This window comes from Centruroides sculpturatus, unplaced genomic scaffold (genome assembly GCF_000671375.1).
Source record: "Centruroides sculpturatus isolate CEXI.00-Female unplaced genomic scaffold, Cexi_2.0 scaffold541, whole genome shotgun sequence".
Classification (NCBI taxonomy): Eukaryota; Metazoa; Arthropoda; class Arachnida; order Scorpiones; family Buthidae; genus Centruroides; species Centruroides sculpturatus.
Genome location: NW_019384809.1, coordinates 404,825 through 426,740, shown reverse-complemented (window position 1 = coordinate 426,740; position 21,916 = coordinate 404,825). Strand labels below are relative to the sequence as shown.

At 29.4% G+C, this 21,916-nt stretch overlaps 2 protein-coding genes across 2 annotated transcripts in view; one reads left to right on the top strand and one right to left on the bottom strand.

Moving 5' to 3' along the window:
* The first annotated feature begins 358 nt into the window (after positions 1–358).
* On the top strand, positions 359–5,395 carry LOC111629768 (selenide, water dikinase). The gene is made up of 6 exons (XM_023373679.1): positions 359–493; positions 825–974; positions 2,613–2,725; positions 4,263–4,453; positions 4,543–4,755; positions 4,830–5,395. Exons 1-6 carry the CDS (start codon positions 398–400, stop codon positions 5,012–5,014), a joined length of 948 nt encoding a protein of 315 aa, XP_023229447.1. The 5' UTR covers positions 359–397; the 3' UTR covers positions 5,015–5,395.
* A 10,708-nt stretch (positions 5,396–16,103) lies between these two features.
* The window catches only part of LOC111629756 (E3 ubiquitin-protein ligase HUWE1-like), a 111,868-nt gene continuing 106,055 nt past the window's right edge, over positions 16,104–21,916 (bottom strand). Inside the window, exons 44-48 of the mRNA XM_023373665.1 lie at positions 19,919–20,189; positions 18,233–18,338; positions 17,700–17,999; positions 16,897–17,087; positions 16,104–16,827 (exon numbers count right to left, since the gene is read on the bottom strand). Of these exons, the coding sequence (XP_023229433.1) occupies positions 16,725–16,827; positions 16,897–17,087; positions 17,700–17,999; positions 18,233–18,338; positions 19,919–20,189 (971 nt within the window). The 3' untranslated portion in view covers positions 16,104–16,724. The remainder of the gene's footprint in view (positions 16,828–16,896; positions 17,088–17,699; positions 18,000–18,232; positions 18,339–19,918; positions 20,190–21,916) is intronic.

Here is a 21,916-nt window from a genome sequence, read left to right as displayed (position 1 = left end):
ATTTAATTGAATAATGACATTTAAAAGTTACTTAATTTAATACCAAACTACTAATATATGATTAATGATTTAAGTCAAATTTATACATTCAATTATATCTGGCTTTTGCTTGATAATCTAATACTATGTTTCCCAATCATTTATGTGCTATGCCTCACCTAAGCCTTTCTAAAATTCTTATGCCCCCTAACATATACCGTACAGTGGCTATACGGTTAACTTAAACTCTGGATGAGTCCATTTTCGAATTGCCCCTCTGTGGGGCATGGGCCCCACGTTGGGAACACTGATCTAATAAATCTTTAAACTTGTAATTTTTTTCATAGATTTGAAATAAGAGAACTTTGCCATAAATTTATGATTTATATGAGATATTATTTTATCCTTAGGTATAGGAATGGATTGCAGTGTTACTCCACTTCGACATGGAGGTTTATCTTTAGTTCAGACAACTGACTTTTTTTATCCTTTGGTTGATGACCCCTATATTATGGTAAGAATTGTAGTTTGTAATTAATTAAAACTATATAAATTATTTTATATGTAAAGTCAAAAAAATTAACATAACTACCAACAAAATACAAATTATTCCAAGCTTAAGAAATTTCAAAAAAAAAAAAAAAGATTATATGTAAATTGCTCTAGAAGTTCAAACTGGTATTAAAAATAAATGCAAAGAATTATTTAAAGATAAATCTGAATATTAGTGTTCTAAATTTTTACTTGTACATTTAATGCCTTTCTAGATTAATATGTTTATCATGAAATGGGATGATTTTACATATACTATAAATCTAATTCGCATAAATCATTTTTGTTTATAGGGCAAAATTGCATGTGCAAATGTCTTAAGTGATCTTTATGCACTGGGTGTAACTGAATGTGACAATATGTTAATGATTTTGGCTATTAGCCAGAAAATGTCAGAAAAAGAGAGGGATACTGTGGTACCACTTCTGATGAGAGGATTTAAGGTAATAAATTTATATATTGCATTTTTATATTATGATAACTTTATCCAAAATTATTGTTTGGATTAAGAAAAATAATAATAAGTTTCTTGACCACTCATTTAGTAGTGAATTCTTTTTGTTCATTTTGTAAATTTTAGCTGAAAGAAATTATTAAATTCTCAGTGTAAAATAGTAAAAATTAGAATAACACTGAAGCAAATGGAAATTTCAACAGAAACAGTATTTTGTTTTTACAAAATAATTTTTATTAGCAATTGAGAGTTTAATTTTTTATAGAAAATTTTAATGACCTATGAAATTTTAAATATGCTATATATTTATTTAAATTTTGTTTTAGCTTGTATTGCAAAATATTTTTTGAAAAATTTTATTTAAATAAAACAAGTCATACTGAATTAAATATTTTGTAGTTTCTGAAATAAAAATTTTAAAAGTGCTCTCTCTCTCTTTCTCTCTTCATCTCTTCATTGTGTTAAAAACTTTCTCATCTGTTTAGTTTAGGAGCAATTATATAAAATATTTGAATGAGTATTTATTTATAAAACTTGAAATACTTAAATTTGTTATATAATACAAAATTGATATGTTTTCACAAAAGAATCCATAAAATCAATATGAAAAAAATTAATCTTTTTTCTCAAATAAAAGTAACAAAATTATTAGAGAGGAAAACAGGTTTGTCTGAAAGCAAACTGGTAATAAATAAAAATGAGCAGATCTAATCATATATTATAAACGGTTTAAACTAAAAGGATTAAATTTTCCAATTATAACTGAAGATATGAATAATAATTAATCATGCATTTAAAACATGTTTCATAATTAATCTCTAATATTTTGTATATTTCATACAACAAATTCACAGTAAGAGTAAAATTTTTCTGATTCTAACTAATTGTACATTGTTTGTTCTGAAGGCTGTTGTGTATTGATAGTTCCAACACACATGTAATGAATGCATAAATTATAAAAATTTATATGCTGACAAAACATAGAAACAGCTGCCTCCTGTTGTTTGTATGTATAACTATTATGAAATGGTAAAGTTAATTAACAAAGATTTAATAGCTAATTTGTTCTTTTATGTTGCTGTAAATATTTTTTCTTCTTAGTTGTTGTTTAATAAAAATTATGAAAATTTTATTAAACTTATTTTGTTATCTAAGATGTGTTCTTTGTAAGTTTTATGGAATTTTCAATAATTAATATAGGTTATTGTTAAAAAATTTTATTTGTAATCTTTATCTTGTAATTAGTTATTTTTCCTATTTCTAAAGAGGTATTTCAAAAAACAATTTAATTTACTGTTGAATTTGAATAGACTTTATATATATGTACAGTTAACATTTTTTTCTGCTAATAAAGAATATTTTGAGATTTCGCAAGAATATGAAGAATTTAAATAAATATTAAATATGTTTAGATTATGTATATGTAAATTATTGCATAGTAACAGTAAATAAATATATGTTATCAGACTTTCTTTTAAAATGCAAGAATATAAATATTTAAATATTTATTAAAAACGACTTAAAAAATGTATAAAATGCTTTTAAACTTTTTTGTTTTACTTTTTTTTTTAACAAACTTAATTTTTATCAATAGAATATATATATATCATTGTTTAAATTGCTTTAGGATTGTGCTTATGATGCTGGAACTCAAATTACTGGAGGACAATCAGTAGTTAATCCTTGGTTAACAATTGGAGGAGTAGCTACAAGTGTTTGCCAACCTAATGAATTCATTGTGTAAGTATATCATAAATTATTACTTTTTGTAACATTACATATCACATCATATATACAGTAGACCCCCCTATAACGCTTAGATACGTTCCACGCTAAGCGAATGTTACGTTATATGAATGATTAAATACATGAGCCAATCGCAGCCCGATAGGTGGGAACTTTACGGACTAAGGCTGTTCGAAAGGTTTTCTTCTATAAAATTAACCGATTCTAGACTAATTCCACTCAACATTTCCAAAACACGTATAATTTTTTGGGAGTAATCCGTATAAACTATGCTATAAACAAAAAATTATAGGATTACTTACCGAGTGTGTACCGTTCGACTACGCCCGTTGTTCAAAGCTTGTCTTCGTCGCGGAACAGCACACGAAACGGCGGCCGCGATTTCTAATAACGAATTTTTCGCAGAAAAATAACTTGACCTTTGGAGACATCATTAATATAAATAATTTTTATGGCCGTTGAATAAGAAGTGTTTCTTTCACAAGAAATGTATAAAATTAGTGCTGTATTAGACTTACGGTACCTAATTTACATACTGTGCAGACGATAATAAACTCAACTTACTAGCCTAAGATCTCCGTAGCGTGTTGCCAGGCGGCAGAAAGCATATATATAATTATAATAAACTTACAATAAATTAAGTTAATATATAATTATATATACAGTACCTAATTTATATATAATTAATATATAATTATATGTACAGTACCTAATTTATATATAATTTATATATAATACTAAACAGACGATAGCAAACTCAATTTAGCCGCTCCGTAGCGTGGCGCAGGGTCGGAGGAAAGTAGTTCGGCTGCTCATCCACTATTGGTCCAGACTCTATCAATCTTGTCGCGAAACGACGTTATGGGAGGTATGTTATACGACAGTTTCTACAATTTTTTCGCTACGTTATAGGAATTATCGTTATTGGAACGTACGTTATAGGGGGGTCGACTGTATATAAACCATACTTTTTATCTACATACACACAATATGCCAGCAACTACTTAATTCAGATAGTAGTGTATGTATGTAACTATTGATGTAGCTATTTTTACTGATGCTGAAAGTTAAAAAATGATATATAGCATGTTAAATTAATATATTGATATTTCTTAATTTTAAAATATATCTCTGAAATTATTTTCTAAAAACTTTGATTTTGCTTATACTTTTAATGGACATTTAATTATTTGTTGTAAGTGGAAAAAATTTCGACACTGATTTTATTCTAACTGGAAAATAGTCTTCCAGTTATATTGTTTTGTTTCTTGTTTTGAATAGAAAAAAAATTGAAAAATTAAATTTTAACAGTAATTCAGAATGTTTTTAAAGCTTTGAGTCGGGTTTAATATTACTTTATAGTTTTTCATAAGATTTCATTTAAGATATTTTCATTTTTCTTTCTTTCTGTTTCCTATGTTCATTGATATCTCTTATTGATTTTTATTAAAATTTCATTGTTAAAAACTTGGACAATTTGATTTGGATTGTAAACAGCTTTACTAAAAATATTTATATGAAACAATTTCAGGCCTGATAATGCAGTAGTTGGCGATGTTCTAGTTCTTACAAAACCTTTAGGAACTCAGGTAGCTGTAAATGCTTATCAATGGTTAGATCAGCCAGAAAGGTGGAATAGAATTAAACTTGTTGTTGGTGAAGATGACGTAAGGAAGGCTTACCATCGTGCAATGGATAGTATGGCACGACTGAACAGGACAGGTAAATATATTTGAAACTAAATCATTTTAATACAAAATATATTGATGATAAAAATATATTCAAGAGTCGATAATTTATGAAATACTCAGCTGCTAGATTAATGCACAAGTATAATGCTCATGGTGCAACCGACGTAACCGGATTTGGTCTCTTGGGTCATGCACAAAATTTAGCAAGGGTTCAGAAGAACGAAGTATCATTTGTCATTCACAATTTGCCAATTATAGCCAAAATGGCAGCAGTGGCAAAGGCTTGTGGTAATATGTTCCAGTTATTACAAGGCCATTCACCAGAAACATCAGGTAAATAAAATACTTTATTTTATAAATCTAATAATTAACAATGAAAATATCTCCAAATTAATTTTTGATTTCAGGCGGTCTTTTAATCTGTCTCCCCCGAGAACAAGCAGCTGCTTATTGCAAAGATATAGAAAAGCAAGAAAACTATCAGGCATGGATAATAGGTATTGTGGAGAAGGGAAACAGAACAGCTCGCATTATTGACAAACCCAGAGTTATCGAAGTCCCTTCTAAAGATAAAGATGGAGAATTGTGGTAGCCAATACTGAAAATGAAGATTGTGGTAATCACTTAGCATTGAATTCATTCCAGGGGGGTGGGATCACATGTTGCATTCAGTTACTTTTCATCACCAGTCATTTGTTCATTTGACATCTTTTATGTTTTAAGTTCGTGCAATTATCTTTTTTCTACACTTCTATATATATATTGTTAAACAAGCAGTGCCTGAATTCAAAACTAATAGTTTGTAATGCTTAAAAAGCATATACAGGAATTTGCATTAATGAATCTGTTCTGAGACAACCTCTTCTTGAGATCTGGTGCAGATGATGCTTGCATTTTCTATGCTTTTTAATCTTAAGAATGTATAATGAAACAAATTAAACTTAAATAAAATGTTATTGTCAGTTCAACTTTACAAAGATGATTTTAATTTATTAAAAATACATTACACCTAATTTTTAATAAATAATTGCTCATCTATTTTGAAAATGTCACAATGCCAGGCTGCAATTTATTTAACTTAAAATATATTTTCTCGTCACCTCAAATTAGTACTGTAATGACTTGCTCCTGTATGTCATAATGACTCTATTGTTAAAGGAAAGTAACACCTTTCGGGGTAAATGTTTTAACTAAAATAATGTGACTTTGGAAGTTGTTATATAGTTAGATGGAGTTAACATATGGGAATTGGTTCATCTGTTCTTGAGATTAAGGAAAGACTGATGGACAACAGTGGAAATTTATAGGTCTACAATTTTTTTCAAACTGCAACCCAATAAATTTCAAATTTAATGTAAAATATAGAATAACTATTATTTTTGGATATACTAGTTTTTTTCAAAGCTCAATAAGTTTTTGTTTAGAAAATTTCATAATCAAAAAATTGCAAACATAAACAAGTTCTAAATTAAAGATATGGTCCAAGTTGGATTGAACACACACTTTCTTTGAAAATTTTGAAGTTGTATTTTTCTAAGTACAGTAGAGCGTCGATTTTCCAAAAGTCAATCATCCGAAAGAATTCCAGTCGGCAAATTTAAGTTTTCGCCAGTGCTGTGGCGCTTCAATCTTTGGCTATGTCTTGGGCTACTCAAATATTTTACGTTTTTGATACTAAATTAACTTGTGAAGTATAATTTTTTATTATTTTTATATTTTTCAATAAATTTATTTTGTTAGTACAAAATAAAAAAATAATTTTTAATGATACAATAGTCTTTGTTAGGCTTAACATTGACAAAAATTCAACGCAAAGAAACACGCAACGGAGAAAAATTTTGATATTCGGATACGTTAAACTATTTTTACATATGTAAATCAGTTATCCGGACAACCCCAGTCCCCAATTGATTCGGAAAATCGACGCTCTACTGTAATTATCAACTTCAAAATTTGTTGCTTTACCATTAACAAACCCTAATATAAAGTTATACTGTTGGGTGAATAGAAGTTATAACAAGTTAGTTTTATTATGTGCAACACCTTTTGTATGATCCTCCTCGGATGTTTCCAATTTGAATTGTAAAATGAATATTTATAACCAATGGCTAATTAAACTAGTTTGTGAGAGGAAACTGCACTGCTTGGATGTTTTTGAAAAGTAAACTGCCAAATAAAAATTTTGCATTATTAACTAAATCTAATGGTATGCACATAATAAAAGAATTAAAATACAAACTTAGTCAAGTGATATATCAGTGTGTACTTAGTTCTTATGTGCTTACACAGCAAAGTACCCAGTAGTATCAAACTTGCCATGCCATCAGTAGCAAACTGCAATGACAGTTTGTTACCGATGCTACACTGTCATCATGTTATATTGCAACCAAAATATTCTCAATAACTTTAAACCAAAACAGCAAAGCAATTTCATATATTATTCACCTTAACAGAAAGATGAATATTGAATTTCCTCAAAATATAAATAGAAAAAATCTTCTCTCAAAATTTTCATATTTATACTTTGAGGAAATTCAATATTCATCTTTCTGTTAAGGTGAACAATATATGAAATTGCTTTCCTGTTTTGGTTTAAAGTTATTGAGAATATTTTGGTTGCAATATATGTTATTTTTCAAGTAAAAGTAGTTTTAAAATTAAAATATTTTAGCATTTGAAACACTATTTTCCATTATCTATAACACTAGGATTTTCAAGTGAAATACAGACATATACAGTAATCAAGTGATGTTATTTTTACTTTGTTGCTAAAATAAATATTTTATAAAAACATTATGCATATATATATATATACACTTTTTATTCTATCAAATTGTTTTTGAGGTATCAAATAAAAATGCCAAAGAATTCAAATGAGCAGATACAAATATAAAAATTTTTAATTTTAGTCATTGCTATAGAAATTTAATAGCATCAATATAAATGCACCTTGTATACAAGCTACCATGTCAAATTTCCTTACTTTATCTTCACCCAGTGTATTTTTCCCTCCAACTCATCCCTGCTAAAAAAAGGCCCCAGGTAAATTAGCGACTATCTCACTTGTCAGATATGTAGGGTTTGTAGATGTTTTGATATATAGTCTGGTGAGCATATAAAAATAGTAAAGTAATTCCATAAGTGATAAAGTTTTATTAAAATTTATAGTGAGGAAAAAGATAAGAAATTTCCATTGGAGACAAATCGTAAAGTGGGTGAAATATCGTCGACGGCTCCGATATTGCAATTTCTTACATGGGAAAACATGAGGGAAATTTTAACATGCTATTGATGTAAATGCTGGAAATGTACAATTTAGACTTCGTAAACGGGTTCTACTGTATTAAAATTAATACAATAATTATGGTTTAAATGCATCATTTTTCTCCATCGTAAGGCCAAAAAATCTGAATGACAACGAAAAAATGATACCCAAGGACAAATAGAATTATGGGTTTATTATAGATTTTCAACAAGAATGTAACGAGCTATTGTATTCTCGTCCAGTAGCCATCTTTTTGTCTACGTCCGATTCATACTAGTCGAATTGTGAAAGTGGTTTAATTGCCACCCCAAAATAAATGCATTAAAGTGAAATTGGCAGACAAACCCAATAGAAAACAAGGAGCATTTTCTCCTTATTTGGGGAAAATTGTGTAATCATGGAAATGGAAAATTAATCCTATATCTATATATATAAAATTGCTTGTCCTGACTGACTCATCATCACCCGGAGAAATCCGCTGAACCTAAAAGATGTGAAATTTGGTACACGGTATGTCATGAAAACGCACACCAAGAACGGATTTTTCGAAATTCCCCCGCGGGGGGAGAGGGAGAAGATTAATTACAGTAGACCCCTATAAAACGGGTCCCTATAATTACGATTCCTATAAAATTGCGACGGTATCCGTAAAAAAAAAACTATAATTACATAAAACGTCATCAGGCAGCCGAACTATTTTCCGCCGTCAAGTGCCACGCTACGGAGAGATTACTATCGTCTGTACAGTATTATATATAAATTAGGTACTGTATATATAATTATATATTAATTTATTGTAACTTTATTATATATATATATTTTCCGCCACGTAGTGCCACGCTACGGAGAGTTTAGGCTAACTATCGTCTGTACAGTATGTAAATTAGGTACCGTAAGTCTAATACAGTACTGTAATTTTATACATTTCTTGTGAAAGAACATTTCTTATTCAACGGCGATTAAAATTATTTATATTAACGATGTCTCCAAAGTTCAGCGAATTTTTCGCAGAAAAATAAGTTATTAGAAATCGGCCGCGGTTTGCTGAGCTGTTCCGCGACGAAAACAAGCTTGAGCAATGGCGATGTCGAATGGTGCACACTCGGTAAGTAATCCTACAATTTTTTGTTTATGGCGTAGTTTATACGGATTATTCCCAAAAAAAATATACGTATTTGGAAATGTTGAGTCGGTTAGTCTAGAATCGATTAATTTTATGGAAGAAAACCTTTCAATCAGCCGTAGTCCGTAAACTTCTCACGTGTCGGGCTGTGATTGGAAGGACTCGTAAGAAATCGGATTCCTAAAGAATGGAACGTATCTATGATCTTATAGGGGGTCCACTGTAATTAAAGGCTTAACCGGAAAAACGGCTTCTACTGTACTATTTTAGATGCGATTTTTTCTTTTTATATGCGTTTTAGTAGGGTATGCCATGGGAATTCACATTAAGAACGGATTTTTCGAAATTCCCCCGCTGGGGGAGAGTATTAAGGCTTAACCAGAAGAATGGATTCTACTGTACTATTTTAGATGCGATTTTTTGTTTCTGGTGGTAATAACTTTTCAAATTTCCAAATGTACAAATATTTACGTATTACGATTTTTTAACCAAATGTCGAACCGTTTTAAATTCGAATTTGTTACTACATATTTGTTCGATTATAGAACGATTGCAAACGTTCTAGAAAATTGGGCAGATTGAAAACGTTCGATTGAATTAGAAGATTCTCAGTAATAAGGGGTATGTTTATCGCAATAATTTTATACATTTAGATTACATAATATAAATTACATAATTACTATGGTTGTTGAAATACTGAATATATGTAAATGGTGTTAGCTTCGCAGATTTCGACTTCGCCCGCGCAGATTTTGCACCCCGCGCAAAATCTGCGCGGGCGAAGTCGCGAGTAACAGCCAGTCAAATAATATATTTAGTCAAGCTCATATTTAAGAAGACAAAAAAAATTGCTTGGGCTTAAAAAAGGGTGGTTGGGGTGGAGACCTCTGCAGTATTTTTTCCTAGTGCGTCGAAGAATATTCATGCCAAATTTGGGTCTGTATGATGAAATATCATTAACCTGATTTCGAGAGTAGTTTTTCATCCAGTATAGTCCGGGAACTTTCTCACTTCAGAGAGAACTCGTGTCATTTGAAAGTTTTGGGGATAAAATGAGAGGAAAAATGCATAATTTTAGTTCTTCCGAAATAGTCGTTGAAAATTGGAGTTAGAGTAAAAAAAGAAACAATACAAGAGCAGAAATATTACTTCTCACGGAGAAGATAATTGTTGGAAATTAATTTGCGAAGTGCTAGTATTGTACGTAGAAGCATTGATAAAATTTGAAATAAATGGAGGAATTATAAAAGCATTTCAAAGAAAAAAATTACAGGTAACCCCCGTATAACACGGCACTTCTATAGCACGGATTCACTCTAACACGGTTCGAGAATTGGGTAAAACCCTCGTACAACATGAAATGTATAATATTAAAAACTATTAAAAGCGAACTTTCTAATTTGAAATTCCCGTACAACAGTTCAATAAACGTGATAAAGCTTTTAAGTGCGAAAGATACCTCATTTGACATTTTTCATTCGAGCGCGTACGTACTATCAGATTTTCCTGCATAATTTTTGTGAAGTATTAGTACTTAAGTATGTAAATTTTTTTCCCACCTTCTGTCGATATTTTTACACGTGGTCCTTCTCGAGACTTATTTCAGTGTTGCCAGATGTTTTTCTCTTATTCCATACTTGCTTTATTCTTCATAAGAAGGAAATTTATAAAGATCTTTTAACTAAAAACAAGCAATCTAAATTAACATATTTTTTGCAAAAGGTAGAGCATAGATCTAAAGGTAATGCAGAAAAACGCTCAGAGGATATCTTGCCAAAAAGAAAACGCCCTAGGTTAATAGTGCTTAATGATTACGAAGAAAACATTGTTTAATTTATATTAACATGTATCACTTCTTAAGAAAATTTTAATAAAGATAATTATGAAAATATAATAGCATGTTTTTTTTTTAATTTTTGAAACCTAACCCCCTTTCGTACTAGCTTTGTTTTGTGTAACACGGCAATTTTTTAGAACATAACTCCCATGTTATACGGGGGTTACCTGTATATGGAAATTTCAGTAGCCTAATTATAACGATTGTTTACAATTTTAATAAGGTTAAGAGAATAATATGCTATACATGACGCGTACGCCTTTTCAAATGTTGTTCAATTTAAAAATATAGTTTCTCTCAAAATTCGATGGCATCTGATTAATTCCATTAAATAATGTATTTGATTAACAGACGAGGTAAATGATAAATTTTCGATGAACTGTGATTCGTCGATGGAGAAAGCTAAATACTCACCAGCCATCTTGCATTGTCTTGACTTACGACAATCCACTGTTGTATATAACGATGCCTAGTTACTAGATTAGTAAACACCAAATGTTCGTCTTAAGTTGCGAATTGTGAATCTGGGCCTTGATGCAGATATGTTGGACACTACAGAACCCTTTATATAACACAACATACCATACATCTTGACTTATATACAGTTTATATAAATGTATAATTTGAGTAACATCACAAATGGTGATAGTGTTTTAAAATAATTTCTTTGATTACTATTATTCAACTACAAAGAAATCTAATGTAGTATGTACTGCATTACTATTACTGAACTATGTTAAGCATTTCTATAATATAAAACAATGCATAAATGCATTTTTTCCTTAATATGTATTAAATACATTTTATGCATTGTTTTGTGTTGTTATAGAAATGCTTAATGTAGTTATTTTTATTCCAATTACTCAGTTAAATGCTAACATTTCCAGTAAATTATGATTATTACTACTATTAAATAAAAAGTGAAGATAACTTAGTTTCAGCAATATCATTCCCAAATATTATTTGAATAATTCAGAATAAATATATATTTTAAAAAGATAATATTTAAGACAATTTGCCAAAAACATTCAGTGATGTCAAAAATTTTAGTATGCTTTTCTCATTTGTATTCATAATATTTAATTAGATATTTCTTTGTTTTTAATAGAATATGAACAGTATACAAGTAAAATTCATTATTAAAAAAATGGAATGAACTGTATCACAATGATAAATTTTTAATTTTTTTTAATGAGCAAAGGTAAAATTTTAAATTTGATTCATTTGAAAAAGCTCAATATGTATTAATAATGAATAAACCTATTAAAATGGTAAACTAGTGTTTCTCATTTCCCGGACTTTTGCTTGTCCCGGGATTCCGGGATAAAATTAATTATTTTTAAGATACATCATTTGATTTCAAGATATTTTGTATAATTATTTTTCATTTTTTAAAGTAATTTAATACGTTCTGTAACCTTCAAAATCATAATAATGCTGTGTAAGATATATAATAAAAATTACCTTTAAATTAAGTAGAAATTTTGCATTGAAAAAATTTATTAAAAATTTGCTGCAAAAACAACAAAAAATGCTTTGAATTGAGTTAAAAATTAAAAAAAAATGAACTTAGATCAAACTTCTAACTTAAAAGGTAATTTTCGTTTTTTAAATAAAATATAATACAAAATATTGTAAATTTTTATAAGACTTTAAAAAGCAAAGATGGTCAATACTCCGATCACTCAATCTAATTCTTATTTTGGTAATGAAAAGTCCTGCTACAGAGAATGCCTTTTCCGATTCAATTGATGTGGGTGGAATCGTGTTTAACAGAAACATCATAACCCAATAATTAGGCAGTTCGTTTGTCTTTAATAATCAGGTTCTGAAGAAAAACTTCATACTTGCAGACTTCGTACTCGTTATCTTACCCAATTTGCACAACTTGGCGTTACGCAGTTATTGAAGCTACCGGGCATGGTTAAAAATTAAGACAGCATAAGCACAATTATTCCAGATATTACAGATAAAGAATTTTGAGAGTCCTGCCACAAGCAAGCTACGTATTGATTATTGACCATTTGTGACATGCCATAACGAGCAAAAATTAAACTAATAAGTAAGATTAAAATTAATAAATAAAAATGTATTCTGTCACTTTATGAGTTAATTATACTTTCTACAGTCGACCCCCCTATAACGTACGTTCCTATAACGACAATTCCTATAACGTAGCGAAAAAATTGTAGCAACTTTCGTATAACGTACCTCCTATAACGTCGTTTCGCGACAAGATTGATAGAGTCTGGACCAATAGTGGATGAGCAGCCGAACTACTTTCCTCCGACCCTGCGCCACGCTACGGAGCGGCTAAATTGAGTTTGCTATCGTCTGTTTAGTATTATATATAAATTAGGTACTGTACATATAATTATATATTAATTATATATAAATTAGGTACTGTATATATAATTATATATTAACTTAATTTATTGTAACTTTATTATAATTATATATATGCTTTCTGCCGCCTGGCAACACGCTACGGAGATTTTAGGCTAGTAAGTTGAGTTTATTATCGTCTGCACAGTATGTAAATTAGGTACCGTAAGTCTAATACAGCACTAATTTTATACATTTCTTGTGAAAGAAACACTTCTTATTCAACGGCCATAAAAATTATTTATATTAATGATGTCTCCAAAGGTCAAGTTATTTTTCTGCGAAAAATTCGTTATCAGAAATCGCGGCCGCCGTTTCGTGCGCTGTTCCGCGACGAAAACAAGCTTGAGCAACGGCGTAGTCGAACGGTGCACACTCGGTAAGTAATCCTACAATTTTTTGTTTATAGCATAGTTTATACAGATTATTCCCAAAAAATTATACGTATTTTGGAAATGTTGAGTGGAATTAGTCTAGAATCGGTTAATTTTATAGAAGAAAACCTTTCGAACAGCCTTAGTCCGTAAAGTTCCCACCTATCGGGCTGCGATTGGCTCATTCCTACAACGTAATTTTCGGTTAGCGTGGAACGTATCTAAGCGTTATAGGGGGGTCTACTGTATTTGCAAAATTTCCTCGACCTTAACACAAAATAAGAAAAAAAGAATAAGAAAAAAAGTGAATTTTTAAGAAATTTGCGGGATTTCCCGGGATAAGAAAAATTTCCCGGGTTAAAAAAAAGACAACTGGAATCTCGTTTGAGAAATCCTATGGTAAATATGACATTTCATTACAACAAACTATAAATCATTATACAAACTATAAATAAATACTTAATACAAGTTACAAGTTCATGTTGAGACTGGACTTAGAATTAGCAAAAATGTCCCGACTCCAATCTGGACAAATTTAATTCTTCCTGAAACAGTTTCTGATTCTATAATCAACAGCAATGTTGTGGAATTAACAACCAGCCCTTTAACTTTGCAGATGAATTACTAAGTATGTTGAGCAATAGTCATTAAAAATATACATTAAATTTCATTAAAAGGCTTTTTGGATATTGGCAGCCGATTGCACAGACGTTTAAATTAACTACTGAACAACAGTAGCTTCCAGCTGCCACCGGAAGCTTCCAGAGGGTAGCCGGTGATGTTATCGGAGTTCACGTCTCTACTGTATGCAGGCATCTATCAAACTACCATTAAATAAATTTAAAAACTTTGTTGTATAGTGATAGAGACATATATAATAAGAATGAGGTCTTGTTTAATGAATAAGAATAAGGTCTTGCTGTAAGCAGACAGACAAAGAAACGATGAAGAAAATTTGTTCTGCATCATCTCCCATGCGGTTTTTTTCATCCCCAGAATACGATTGTTGTAACCTTTCTCCTCAACTGCAGGATAATTTTTTATAACTTCCGTGAGGATACCTTTTTCTTCGGAAAATTCCAGCATGATTTGAACATCATGTTCGTCGCCATTTTTCTGACGTCATAAACGAATGACCTGAATGACTAAATGACTCCTGAGAGAGAGGAGTAACAGCGAAGAAAGTAAGAACCAATGTTTTGCCGAGATTTGTTTAGATGGAATTCAGAAATAGATGATCATCATCTTTGCAACGCATTTTAAACCGCAGTTCAGCCACCTAACATCTAGATGCCGTTCAGATGTTAAACATCGTTTAACATCAACTGTCTCTGCAATCAGCTGTGTGTGTCTAGAAAACAAATTTCTACCCGTACAGGAAAATATTTCCACCAATATGTTAAATATCTGATATGAAAGTACAAGTATTATGCAAATTATATTTTAAATCACAACATAAAGTTTTATTTTAGAAATAATTTAAAGACATGAATTTTGTTCTGTAAACAAAACTAGGCAATGCTTTAAATTAATATCAAATACACTGAATGGAGATTGTAAACAGAAACAGATATATTAATACCATTAAATTAGAGTCAGAATTTTAGAGCTTATTACATTTTTTTTTTAAAGTTTTGATGCATCTAGAGAGAGAGTATAAATGGTCAAAATGGTTAACTATAAGTGTTGTTGCTTTCCTAAAAAAGCAAGGAAGGAATATGAATGAATGATCTAAGACAATTGCAAAATTATCATTTTTTTTTATTTTAACAAATATTCAGCCTGGAAATTTTTTATAGGTTTAAAATTTATTATTAAATTTTGGATGCTTATATTTAATTCAAAAACAGACTAAAAACAGAGATGAAAGAACAGATATAATAAAAAATTGGAATTGCTATCATTTCAACAAAAATGTAGTTGTAGGAAAAAGTGTGTGTTAAAATTTTGTAGTAAATACAATAACACCATATAATTTTTCTATTTATAAGATTTATATTTTGTTTCAATTTTATTTAAAAGTTTTCTGTGTATAAGCAAATTGTGAGTGGCAAGTTTGCACTTGGCAAGGGTATAAGATAATTGAAAAAAAAATAATAAAAATCAATCAAATGAGAGAAATATTTTGCAACACAACTCTCTGAAATGGGAATCAAAGAATTGGAAACACCATCAATTAATAATATTTCATTCAATTTTATGTACACAGAAACACCAACAAAAATTTCATTCTTCTGAAATACATTTCAAGGAAATATAACAGTTCAATTATGAAATTAGCTAAATTTATATTTCTATAGATAATGTTACGGTAATGTCCAAATTTGACAAATATTACATTAATATAAAAATAAACAAAGTCATTTAATGTTATTTAAGTAACAAATATTTCATATTTTTTGGATTTCTGTGCTATGTTTGAGTTTCATATCACAAAAATACTGTATTTTAAAATATCCAATTTCTTTATTTGTTGAACTAAAATATAAATTGTTCTTTTTCCTTTAAGTTGCTCAACATTCGTACTTATCCTTTTAAACTAAATAAATTCTACTGAATAAATGTGTAAATTACAGATCTAAAAACTTACAACAGTGCTAACAAAAAAATTTTTTTTTGCTTTTAGTTGTGCCATTTGACACATTTTTGTACTCTCTAATTAAAAATATAATTCATGAAGTATTTAAGACTAAGAGGTGATTCAAGTTTTAGTTTATTTTTTTCAAATTACTGCAGTAACATGCATGAAAAATACAGCAATTTCTTTTACAGCTTTTTTTCTGAAATAATGAAGATACAGGACTGTCTAGAGATTTTCTAGAAAGACCTATAACTTCAAAAACCACCATGTATTCCCCTTTGAATTATGGTCCATTCAACAACTTAGAAAATTTCACCAAATGCAAGAAACAATCACAAGGTATGCCAAAAAATGTTGCCGATATAACTGCCAGCACGAATGTGTAAAGAATGGTTGATATACACTAATTATTGACAGTGGACTTGGCAGCATTTCTCACTCTTCTAATTATTTCACTGTGTAAAGTTTTGTCATACAGAAAAGATAAAGCATGTTCTGTACATAATATAACCACTCTGTTGGCAGTCAATTATATTTGAATTTTGTATAGTCAACTCACATTTTTGTCCTTGAATTAACAAGGTAGTTGCTAATGCAACACACCTCTTCTGAGAAAATATCACACTATCAGATTTTGAGAAGGCTCCTCTGACATGGCAATTTGTTCTGTGCCTTTTTCAACAGGGACTTCCCAACAACAAATTACAAATTGTAATGAATGTAAGTATTCTGTTAGTTCATGCAAATCCAAAACCTTCAGAACACTCTTGGATGGCTTTTAGCAACATGGAACGGAGCTTGTCGTAAGTTTCATAGGCTGGTAAATCTAATTGATTGAAGCTGCCAAAAAAGTTTAAATTAGTTCAATTAAGAATATTTAATAAACATGTTTGTTAAAAATAAACATACCAAGTATGTGCAGATGGTAAACGATCTGTTGAACGATCATCACGATGAATCTGAAACTTCTGAATTCCATTCATTCCCTCTAATGCAGAAAAACCTTGAAGTGGCACTTTTGAAGTGCCAGTCACAAACTGTAGGAACTTGGCACGATCTGCTTGATCAAATGAACGAAGAGCTCTCCAAAACCATTGTATCTATGAAAATTTATAGTTTGTAAGGTCAGCTTTAACACACAAAAACACTAATATATTTTAATGGAAATGAATAAATAATTTTCACATTTGTTAATAATTTGGTTCTTATGATTTGTGCATTATAAAACAGAACATTTCATAATTTCTAGCAACAGGAATGAAATTTAACTGTATTGAACTATCCACATAAATGTTTGAAATGGGGCTTGTGGGCACATTTCATTATGCAGCAAACTTCTTGTAAGATCATCAAAATATAATATCTTGTAATGTATGAATTTCTTTATTAAGATGATGATCTTTACCACAGAAAACATCCACATTTTGAATGTAAGAAACTAAGAATATTTTAGATTTTTTTCCTACCCATTAAGATTACAACAACATTCCACATTATGATTAGAATTTAATTATAGTAAATTATTGAGTAGATATATTTTGAAGTTGGTAATCAGAATATTTATATGAACTGATATTTATTGATAAAGTAGTTTAAAAACTGAACTTTTTTTCATAGAAAGTAAAAATTTTAGTATGATTTAGGATTTCATATTTAAATGATCTAAGATATACAAAAGTATATTTTGTTAGGAATATTTTAAGTATTCTTACCTGTAATGACGTTGGTTGATATTTATGATACTCTGTGTTGGCTTTAAGATCATCTATGTCAACATTTGGCAAACCTGAGATTAATAATTCAAGTTCTTGTTCATTGAAGATAGCAATAAGGCGTTTGGGAATAATTTCGTAAAATCCTTCCAAGAATGCATTCAATTGCTTTCGAATAGCTCCTGTCATTTTTTCTTGACAAACTAAACGCACATATTCTTGTTTATTTTCTTCAGTAACCATTACATTCTGCCCATTTGGTTTTAAATCTCTAATTTCTGTTACACCAAATTCTTGCACCTGAAACAAAAGTGTATTAAAATGAATTACTATTCAAAATTTTTCAGAAAACTGCAAAAAATAAAAAAATGACATTTTGATTAAATTAATCAATATAAAGTGCAGGATATTAGAAAATTCCAAATTGTAACTTATGGTTTTCCTATCAGTTTACAATTAGATATCAAATCTAGTAATAACTTTGTATCTGTGTAAAGTAAATTAAATGATTTATTTCATATGAATTGTCTTACTTCAACACTGAAAGTCAGTTCATAGCCAATTTCCTTGACATCGTGTTCCAACAAAAAGACTAAACCTTGATAAAATGAATAGTCTTCACTTTCCATATCAGTGTATCTGCAATTGAACAAAATGTTAACTTTATTCATGAAATCAACATTCAAAAATTTTAAAACACAAAGTTTTTATATCCTACATTTTCTCCTAAAATTTTTAAACCACACACTCAAAATTTATCAATTATAATTACACTATTTTTTTTCTTGACTTGTATTACTGAAAAAACTTTCACCTGTATTGGTCATAAGTTATTTTCCTATGAATCACATTACATGTTAATGAAAAATAACTCGACACTATATGACCATAATAGAATTTATTCAGATCATAATTTAATTAGCTGTGGTACCTTAATTTTGGTACAGAATGCACAAGCTTGAATTACATTATGTGCCAAAATATACAGTACTGTAACAAAAAGAAACAATATTACCCTGTGTCATCTGAGTTTATTTCTTCTGACAGAAACTAACATACACATTAATAATGTGTTGATTGTTGATTTACCATAGTTTTCATACTCTAAGTGTTCAAAATGTGCACTGCCTCGTTGTAGACAGTGTTCATGTCATTCATACATTCTCAAACATATTCCAAAACAAAGGTTGCTGCAGATTCCTGCAAAAGTAAACGATTTGCTCACATAATGCAGGTACAGTACTTGGTAGATCTTAAGAGTTGAACACATACTCCTTTAACATTCCCCACAAGTAGGCATCAGGTGGTATAAGATCATGGGTATGGGAAATAAGTACCACAAAAAATTATTCATCTTGAAAAGTTTTCTTTAAGAATGGCTAGTCACCTGTCTTTTTGATACCATTGTCTATTCATGTGAAGACCCTTTGCATAACAATCTTCTTAAATTCTGAAGAAATGGTCTGATCATCATAATCCTGGAGGGTTCTTGGGTGATGGTAAGAGCTTTCCCTTTTTACTACTGGGAACATGTGCAGTTAGAGCTATGCTCCTGCAACAAATGCACATGCACATTTGAGATGTGCATGTTTCAGTACTGTATATTTTGGCACATAGTATATTATATTACAGTATTTCATAAAATATTCAAATTATATTTTTAATAATATACAATATAACATTTAAAAAATCTGAAGTATTATCTAAAAACTTAAAATTTATTAAATGCAATACAACTGATTGGTAAATGGTAATTGTAAATGTTACAAGTTAAGGTAAGTTTTTTATGCTAATTATGATTTTGATAAAATTACTCCAAATATTAACTTATTGATAAAAATTTTGTAATAAGCAGCAATAAGTTTATTCAATGTAACAGGAAATTTTAACATTTTAATATTCAATTTTAACGAGAAATTTAAAAAATTTCCTGTTAAAATTTAAAAAAAATACATATATAAAAATATTAATAAAGTAAAAATTATTATTAAGTTTTACTTGTCCCTTGTGCAAATGAAGTCAAGAGATTAATCATATCTTAACATTTTAAAAATAAATTTTATTATTATTATTTTACATTACAAATTAAGTGTTCTATATTAGTAATTTTCTAATCATAAAAATAAAGCACTAACAAATTACTTAATAATCAACTATAAATCTAAAGAATATTTTTTCAATATTCATTCAATATATTAATATTAGAGAGAAATACTTACTTGACAAGTTTCCCTAGAATATGTTTATAAAATGACCTTGTAAAATAACATTCTAATAGTTTATTATCATAGACAGCCTTTGCTATTACTCGACCTACAAACTTGAAGTAACTCAGATGATTTGAGTTACAATGAGAAGATTGGTTAATCATATATGTTACACGATCACCAGGTGAAATTGTGAATAGAGCATACATTGGATTAAATATCTCTCGTGAAATTATAGTATACCATTCCCTTAACAAGCCTCCTGCATCTTGACCTTCTTCACCTAACAAACAAAATTGAATATCAGAATGCTTATATTTTGAATCTAATCAGTTCATTAAATATAAATAATTTATAAAATTTTATTTTCAAGACTGCTATTAACAATTTACATTTTATTTACAAAAAAGTCTAGAGTGATGTTATTCACAATTGTATTTATGTTTGGATAAAAATAAATACTACTGTAGATATCAAGAACAAAAAAATTTGTAATTTAATAATATGAAACTCTACTTACTGACATAGATTTAAATTAAAGTGATTAGAAAGTAGAATTCCATATAACATGAATAAGGTTTTGTAAATTTACTTCTTCACATTAAGCAAACTGTCTTAAAATAAAACTAAATGAAGCAAAATAATTTCCCATATCAAACTCCAAATACAGTAAACACCAGCTAAGTTGAACAAACAGGGATAAAGTGAGTTAGCGGAATGAAGATGGGCAAAACAAGATGAATACATAGGCTGTTTTTTTTCAAGCTCCAACGGTCCGTTAAAAAAAAAAAGCAAATGTATAAAACAAAATGAATTTATTACCAAAAGTTAGGTATAAACATGGTACTTTTCGACATAATCTCTGAAGATTGAGACATTTGTCATATCTGTGGATGAGCTTTCCCATCCCCTTGTCATAGAATGTTGCCATCAATGACTTCAGATGGGCCGTAACATTGTTTTGAACATTGTTGTTAGTCTCGAACCTCTGCCCTCCTAGCCACTTTTCCTGTTCAGGAAAGAGATGGAAGTTGCTCAGTGCTATACGCTGGGTGTTTAAAAAGTGGTGAAGACTTCCACTCAGCTTCGAACTTTTTAATATGTGAAGACTTCTACATCTTTCCTGAACTGAAAATGTGGCTAGCAGGGCAGAGGTTTGAGACTAATGATGATTTTCAAAACAACATTGTTAAGGACATCTCAATTCACTGGTGGCAACATTCTATGACAAGAGGATGGAAAAGCTTGTCCACAGATATGATAAATGCCTCAATCTTCACAGTGATTATGTTCAAAAGTAACCATGTTTGTACCTAGCTTTTGGTAATAAATTCATTTTGTTATTTACACTTGTCTTTGTTTTATGGACCATCGGCGATTGAAAAAACTGCCCTTGTACTATGCTGTAGAAATTTATTTTGATCAGCTCTATACAAAAATTTTACTGAGCTTTAGTACATTTATATTACTGAATTTTTATTACAGAAAATCTCAAAAAATTCATGAAAGTACAGTATACAGAAACAGTTTTTAGTACCTTACTGACTATATATGACTAAATATATGTAATGCATAATATCTGAAAGACTTCCAGATATTGAAAAGATTACTTTTTTGTCAAAAAATTTTAAATTACTTTAAACATTTTTTTGAAAGAACATCTGTCCAAGTTATGCAAAATCTGAGTTAGCAGGATTTATGATGTTTAATTTTTGTTTTTTTCCTGTTTTTACTTTGTATTCAACAATTTATCATTGAATTAATAATAAATTATCAAAAAAGACAATTTACACATTAAATAGTAAAACTATCAAAAGGACCAATAAAGACTGTTAACTGCAATCTCATTCCTTTATATACTGTAGTTTCTAAAATCATGAAGCCATTAAATCTGTTCTTCCATTTTAATATTTCTTCATAGTTGCTGTTTTAAGATTACACACACAGTTTTATTTTTCACATACAAATAATTTTGAATTTATCATCATCAGAAAATTATCATCCTAATAA